General features: G+C 40.7%; 1 protein-coding gene across 1 annotated transcript; it reads left to right on the forward strand.

Annotated features, from left to right (window-relative positions):
* The first annotated feature begins 1,426 nt into the window (after positions 1-1,426).
* On the forward strand, positions 1,427-2,365 carry LOC118831338 (olfactory receptor 13D1-like). Its single transcript, XM_036738645.1, has one exon. The coding sequence runs from the start codon at positions 1,427-1,429 to the stop codon at positions 2,363-2,365; it is 939 nt and encodes a 312-aa protein (XP_036594540.1).
* Positions 2,366-8,263: the final 5,898 nt, after the last annotated feature.

Below are 8,263 nucleotides of genomic sequence, written 5' to 3' on the forward strand. Positions count from 1 at the left end.
AAGATGCCAGGTGTATGGCTATGCTACCAACAATCAGGCTCTTTTAAGTAGGTCTGAGTCTCTGGCAGTTTGTGGAGGAGTGCATTGCAAGCAGAGATTAAACATGCAAATGACCAAAAAACCCCGAAAAGTCAAGAACAATGCCATATAAATCAGGAGACCAAGGTGAATTCTGTTGAGAGGAATGAGATGCGAAGTTATACATGGTAGTTATATGAGATTCCATGCCGTCTTGGGGAGGGAGGGGGGAAGGAGGGGAGAAAATCTGGAACTCAAAATTATGTAGAACCGTGTGTTGTAAACTAAACATAAAAAATAAATAAATAAATAAATGAATGAATAAATAAATAAATAAATAAATAAATAAATAAATAAATAAATAAATAATCTTTTACAATTTGTGGTGTAGTGGGCATATAAGGCTCACGCAGTTCTGTTTTGTTTTTCTGCCAAAGGAAGAGGAGTCCAAATATGAGCAGTTTACTCTTTTGATAACCAACTGACTTGGGTAGAAAAATGGATGACAACCTTCTTGCTCATTCCAATTCTCATAAGATTGGGCACAGAGCTTGAAAAACAAAATAGGTAATTTAGGCTCAAACATCAGGTTCAACTCTAGAAGAGTTGACAGAGATTGTAGCAAATAGAGATTAAACAAGAAGTATGATGAAGGACCTAAGGACAAATAAAATTTTCCCGTCTTCCCTCTTCCCTTTTCCCTATTTCCTTCATTAGAAAAAGCAGTTCATCTACTCTGGTGGACAGATAAATTTTTCTCTGCCCAGGAGACCAAAGTACCGTATGTCAGAGCATACCTAAGGAGGTCTAGGACCCTATTAAACCCAGTATAGGACCCTATAATGGTTTATAACCTAATTCTACTCTGCAGAAATATTTGTATGCTATTTTATGGATATTATAAAAATATTTAGTCTTGATAGGAATGAGTTATTTCCATAGTGTGTTTACACTATACTACAAAAAATTTATATTTTTATAACTATCCACTAAATATCTCCTAGCTTCCTAGAAAGTTTATGTGTTTAGTGAATGGGTATTGAATTTACCCCAGCAGGAGGTCAACCAGTGCTTTAAAAGTCCCAAAAAATGCTAGGTCTAGAAAGCCAATGATGGCTTGAAATCTGTTCACAGAGTCATGTGTGAGTGTATGTGTGTGTGTGTGTGTGTGTGTGTGTGTGTGTGTGTAGCACTGATAGTTTGAAAATGAGGTTGTTTTGGATGCGCTAGTCTGGAGACATGGCCACTGTGCAAAACTTGGCTAGGATACTGGAAATTCTCCATTTATGGCCATGTGTTAAATATAGTATTCTTAAAAGTAAAAGTCATATTTGAATCTACTGTAGTACTATAAAGTTGGTGCCATCTCATCTTGTCTGAAATCTTGTAGGAGGAAGATACAGAACAAATGGAAAGAGACAATAAGACTTCGGTGACTCTATTTTTTCTTCGTGGTCTTGCTGGCTACCCCATCTTTTATTTCATTTTCTTTCTGTTATGCCTTATCATGTACATTATAATCCTGTTGGGCAACAGTTTCCTCATTACAATCAGCATCCTGGACTCTCACCTCCACACCCCCATGTATTTCTTTCTTGGTAATCTCTCTTTTCTGGACATCTGCTACACATCTGCTTCAGTTCCTCTGTTACTTGAGAACTTCCTTTCAGATGAAAAATCTATTTCCTTCATAGGATGTGGACTACAAATGTTCTTTCCCTTTGCCATGGGGAGCACAGAGTGTGTGCTCCTGGCTGTCATGGCATATGACCGGTATGTGGCCATTTGCAAGCCTCTGAGATATCCCATCATCATGAACAAGGGGCTTTCTGTGAAGTTGGTGACCGGTTGCTGGATGGCAGGTGGGTTGACTTCAGTGATACAAACCACCCTGACTATGCGGTTGTCATTTTGTGGGAACATCATTGATTATCTCACGTGTGAGATACTGGCTGTGTTGAAATTGGCCTGTGAAGACATCTCCCTCAATGTGATCGTAATGATGATATCAAATATCTTTATGATAGTGATTCCAGTGGTATTCATATTCCTCTCCTACTTTTTCATCCTCTTTACCATCCTGAGAATCAATTCTGTTGAGGGAAGGAAAAAAGCCTTTTCTACTTGCTCCTCCCATCTGACTGTAGTGATCATGTTTTATGGGACCATCCTCTTCATGTACATGAAGCCCAAGTCCAAAGACTCCCAAGCAACAGACGAACTGATTGCTCTCTTCTATGCTGTGGCCATTCCCATGCTGAATCCTATCATCTACAGTCTGAGGAACAAGGATGTGAAAGCTGCTGTGACAAAGCTTGGCAAAAAAATCTTCTCACAGAGAACATGAGAGATTTTGACACATGAACCATGTAAGGTGAAAAACTAACAGCCCGCATTCAGAATCAACTTTTCAAAGCCTGATTGTTTGTGTTCCCCAGCGATACTCATGACCAAAACCACCTATGGCAAGGAACCATCATACAGGGGACTAAAATGAAAGATAAAAACTATAAAACATTTTTTTTTTCTGTTTGAAAAGATAAAGGATTTAAGATTCAAAGAAGTGGAGCCCTGATGATGGAACCAAGAACAAAAAAATAGAAGTTGAAAACAATGATAGGCAAAATTTCATGCCAATCAGAACTGCCCCCAAATGGAATGGGTTGCTTTGAGAAGTAATGAGTTGCCCATCATTGAATACCTCCAAGCAGACTTAAGTAACCACTTGTTGGATGTGTTAGAGGTTGTTACAGTGGGAGCCATTTGTGGGGGGTAGACTAAATGGCTTCTGAGATAATAATAAAGATGATAGCTAGCATTTCAACATTTTTAAAAAGTTTGATAAATGCTCTACTCAGCTTATCATATTTGACCCACACATCAGCCCTGTGAAGAAGGTGTGAAGTGTGCCCATTTTCAAAGATAAGGTTGAAAGATTAAATGACTTCCTTAGGGTCACATACTGGGCAAATGGCTAAGGTAAGATTCAAACTTAGGTCTTCCTGACTCCAAGTCCAACATTCCATCCACTATGGGACATAGCTGCATAGATTCATTGTCATTTTCACCTTCTGTGATGCTATGGATCTCTTTGACTGTAGAAATCCCTCTATAACTTGACCACACATCTTGTATCCAACTTTCTTCTACATAACTACAAACAAGAACACTGTACCTCTTAGTTTAGTCTCATCATTTCTCTCCCTCTCTCTCTCTCTCTCTCTCTCTCTCTCTCTCTCTCTCTCTCTCTTTCTCTCTCTCTCTCTCTCTCTCTCTCTCTCTCTCTCTCTCTCTCTCTCTTTCTCCCTCTCTCCCTCTGTCTGTCTCTATGTCTCTGCTTGCTGGCTGTCTCTGTGAGGGGGGGGAGGGAGGTGGTGAGTCCGGGTGTGCATCTTTCAGTCTGTTTCCCCAGTCTTGTCATATAATGTCTGTTTTACTTATGACCACCTCCTTTTCTCTACAGACCTTGACTGTGATGGGATGCTTGTGCTTGAACCCTAATTCTAACAGCCTATGTTTGGGTGCCTGTGGCAAAATTCCAATTCCAAAACACGCCTAGTTCTCAAAACATATTCTTTCCCAGCCAGTCTCTTTAGCTAAAGGGCAGCATGCCCCAACTAACTTATCTCTGCTTCTTCCTCAGTAAGCAGCTATGCTCAATTATGGTTTGATTCTGGATGATATGCTGAGTCTAACAGACATCCTAGACATAATCAAATGTATACTCCCTTACATTAATCTTCTCTAACAAGACATGTGAGGAATGCACCTGGATATTCCCGGTCAGCCATGAACTTTTGGTGACGTAGTGATTTTCACTGTCAAATCCATACCTACACCTCACCACCATGGGCTATTTCCCAGTGAACTCTGGGTAAGATACCTGCTCAGTAGATACAAAAAGTGTATGTTCCTTTAAGAACTGACCACCCCTTAATCATGCCTTAGCCACTCCCTAATCCCATTCCAAAACACCTAATTGACAGGTTTCATCCCTAAATCTTGTACTTAAACTTTCCCCTTAGCCCTGTATGGTTGCAGGTTCCCTAAGAAGTCTTGCCCGCTTTATTTATGTAAAGTGTAATAAATCTTTGCCTCCTTGACTTAAAGAATGCTTGGGTCTGCGAATTCATTGCAGGAGACCTGGGAACTTTGGTTTGGGATTCCTACATCCCTGGGGATCTTCTCTCCCTCAACAACTGTTTATCACAACTCTGCTGCCCTGCTGTCACCACCACCCCCCTTCCCTCTATCCATTCATCTCTACTTCCCCCACACTCGACAAGGTTCCAGTGTTTCCTGCCCTCCAGAGCTCCTCTTGTCCCCACCTGCTTCAGCCCATGATATTCTCCTGCTTGGTATCCCCACTGCCAACAGTGGCCAGAGGCTGACTCCACTATTCTTCCACCACAAATAGCTGTTTAGGCACAAATTAAACCTGCTACATCACCAGGACGACCTAGGAAACCGCGCCGAGTTCATGTACCTTAAAGTCATCGGACTTTCAGACTCCCAGCAACTAAATGGGAAGATACATAGCCACCAGTTCAAGCGCTATGGGGCAGCCAGGGACTGTCCCCAATGAACCCCATGAATGTGGGCAATTCTCTGGAAACCCCACCAGATGGAGCTGCTGAGCCACTTTCTGCACAGCTGGGCCAGAGACTACATCCAACCTTTCCACTGTCCTTCCTCCGGAAGCCAAGATCTTCCTGTTCTCAGCCACAGGTAATATCCTGTGCTGACTCAAAGAGCCTCAAATTCACCCTAATTCTGCATCCACCAATTTCCCCCAGACTCTTGTTTTACAGGTAAACACACAGGTAACACAGGAAGGCTGCTGGCAGGTGTTCTAGCAAAGGCTCCCTCTTGATCCAGGCAGACAGGAAGGCAAGAACCGAGACACAATAAGGGGTCGAGTGAGCTTACTGTATTCTGGTTTATTATTCTCACAAGGATCGCTGATTATGGGAGCATTGACTCCTACAGCTTCCCTACATCTCTTTTCAGAGGGGCTGAGGAGAATATAGTAGGAGCTACAACTCCCACAGGTCCGATAAACCTCAAAGGGGGCCAATTCTAGGATAACGCAGATTCCCCTCCTAAAGCTTTGATGGAGGCTGATCAAGGCACCTACAGCATTCCAGTATCTCTTCTCTGTCTCTCTCTGTCTCTGTCTTTCTCCTATCTCTCTCTCTCTCTCTCTCTCTCTCTCTCTCTCTCTCTCTCTCTCTCTCTCTCTGTGTGTCTCCTTGTCTTTCTCTTTTCTGTCTCTGTCTCTCTCTGTGTCTCTGTCTCTGTCTCTCAGTTTGCCTCTATCTCTCTCTCCCTTTCTGTCTCTCTCTCTTTCTCTGTCTCTGTCTCTTGTTCTCTGTTTCTCTGTGTGTGTCTGTCTCTCTCTGTGTGTGTCTCTGTCTCTCTCCCCCTGTCCCCCCCCCCGCTCCCCGTCTGTCTCTGCTGTCTCTCAGTGGGGGGGGGGGGGGGTGTGCCCGTGCATGAATTTTAAGGATAATACAGATTCCCCCCTCAAGCTTTGATGGGGGCTGATCAAGTCACCCACAGCATTCCAGTATCTCTCCTCTGTCTCTTTCTATCCCTGTCTCTCTTCTCTCTGTGTCTCTTTCTCCTGTCTCCTCCCTCCCTCTCTGTCTCTCTCTCTCTCTCTCATTTCCAGTTCTGTAAATTTGTTGCTAAGGTTCCTTACCAAGGACATGTATCTTTTTTTTTCTTTTTCAGAAATGCAAATTCTAATCAGCTTCCAAGGCCTCACCCATGTCTCATTTTTTATACCAACATTGCCTCAATACTACGGGTCACAGAGATGCTGTTTGGTTGCATGTTTTCTTGTAAAATCTTGATCAATTTCCCACATATTCCATTTGTTTCTCTGGTTAGATTTTAGCTTCTTTGGGAGCAGGACTCATTTCATATCATATATTTATTTTATGTTCACTTCACAGCTTAAGAATATAAATTGTATTCAATAAATATTTGTTGATTGATAGGAAGCATTTAAAATTTGTTTTCCTGAATGGCGTAATCCACTGAGAAGAATACCTTGTTTATTGGCTAGGTATATTTCACATTGAAAATTACCATTATCATTATACCAATCATTAATAATAATAGTATTTATAATGAGATCCTATAATTATTTATATAAAGTTTAACATTGGGTAAAACACTTTCAAATCACCAGAACCTGAGTTCAAACCCCAACTCAGTTATTTACTACCTTTGTGACCTTGCCCAAGGCTCTTAATCTTTCTGAGCCCCATTCTCCTACTCTTTAAAGTAAAGATGGCAGATTAGAGGATTTCAGAGATCCCTTCTGGGTCTACACCTGTAATCCTATGAATCTAGGACTTCATTTGATCCTTCTAACCATTCTGGGAAGTAAATGGGTCAACATTTATCCTAGCCACTTTATAGAAGAGGAAATCGATGCTCAGACACATAAATTGTCCTCAAATCACATTTTATTATTGTTGTTCAGTTATTTCAGTCATGTCCAAATCTTTACGACCCCATTTGGGATTTTCTTGGTGAAAATACTGGCCATTTTGCCATTTCTTTCTCCAGCTCAGTTTACAAATGAGCAAACTGAGGCAAACAGGGTTAAGTGACTTGCCTTGAGTGACAGGGCTGGTAAGTGTCTGAGGCCAACTCATGACTATGAGTTTTTCCAACTCCAGCACTCTATACACTGTACCTCCTAGCTGTCCATATTATGCATATAATATATGCATGTTATAAATACATATATTTAGGTATGCTATACAAATATAAATAGATACATGTTTATGGCTATATTGTTTATAAAAGCAAGCTACTAGAATGGGAGAGTATAACAACAATGCTGCTAGCAGCTGCTGCGGCTTGTAAGACCAACAAGAGCACACAGAAGGGCTGCCAATGCAGGTTCTTTGATCTGCTTTTCTAAGGAAAGCAATTTTAAAGAGTTAACAATCTCAGTTTAATTATATCACTCACTTAGTTCGGGGTTGGGAGGGGAAGATCAGCTCCCTGAACCTCAGGGCAATTACAAACAGAAATTACAAGCATACATTATAAACAGAGCAAATAACACAAAGCAGTTTATCCATAGCAATGCATAGTTACCAGAGAAGCATCAACATCTGGGTTTCAAAGCCAGGGGGAGCTATCTCAACGGCTTGCAGAGTCTTGTCACCCATACTCTTTCTATGAGTGTACCCCCAAAAGTGAAACACTAAACTTCCAACACATATACTGTGCTTAGGGCCCTGAGGGCTTGAGGCTCACCATCCAGGGTGTGGGAAAGTTGTTAATCACTAGCACCACATCCTGTAAGTTATTTCCAATCAATGACTCTAGATTGTTTCAGTTCTGAGAAACACTCCAAGACAAAAGATCCTACTTTACCTGCCCCATTCAAACCAAGGCCAGATTCATTAAAGGCATTTGATAGCAAAATATCCTGTCCTAATTACCACGACATTCAGCAAGTATCTACTCCCTTAGCACAACCTCTATACTTCATATTCTCAGGAGGCTCTCTAGTTTTCATTTGAACAGTAATGTACTGGTTCCTTAACTTGAAATGGACTCTTCCTGCTATTAGTACAACTATAGAAAATTTCCCATCTTTTTGAACCCTAACAAGTCAGGAAACCCTTCTGGGTTTCTTTGGGAAGGAGAGTTTGGAAACGGTGTTGGAAAGGTTTGTCTCTAGTTCCCTATAACTTTAGACAGAGTAGTCCTAGACTTAGCTTTGTATAGACCTCTAGAAACACCATGTTACAAAATCTTGCTCTAAATTGCTTCTGACTTTGACAGACTGAACTAGAGGTCAGAAACCAAGGAAAAATCAAAGAATTTCTTATTATATTCTTGATTACTAAATCAAAACATGTGACTTTTTTTAGGATGTTGTTAAGACACTGTTTCCATATTACATTTTACCTGACTGGTATATATACACACAAAATTTAAAAATACAAGGAATTTGCATGATAAATTTGTTGGTCCTTGTGTGCATATACACTTTTATCCTTGGCAGTGAAATAAATAGGGATTCTTATGCCAGGAGCAATTTTTAAATTGATTTTATTTTTTTTCATTTGACATATATTTATTCTCTCTCCCTCCACCTCCTCCCATGTTGGAAAAATATTCTTTTAACCAAAATATATAGTAAAGCAAAATTAGTCATAAATGTGTCTTATTCTCCATATTTAGTCCATCATTACCCTAAGAGAAGGTG

Source organism: Trichosurus vulpecula, chromosome 9 (assembly GCF_011100635.1).
Source record: "Trichosurus vulpecula isolate mTriVul1 chromosome 9, mTriVul1.pri, whole genome shotgun sequence".
NCBI classification, from domain to species: Eukaryota; Metazoa; Chordata; class Mammalia; order Diprotodontia; family Phalangeridae; genus Trichosurus; species Trichosurus vulpecula.

What these genes read in the sequence shown, in the direction of transcription:
- LOC118831338 (XM_036738645.1), top strand. Translation starts at nt 1,427, where the DNA reads ATGGAAAGAGACAATAAGACTTCGGTGACTCTATTTTTTCTTCGTGGT.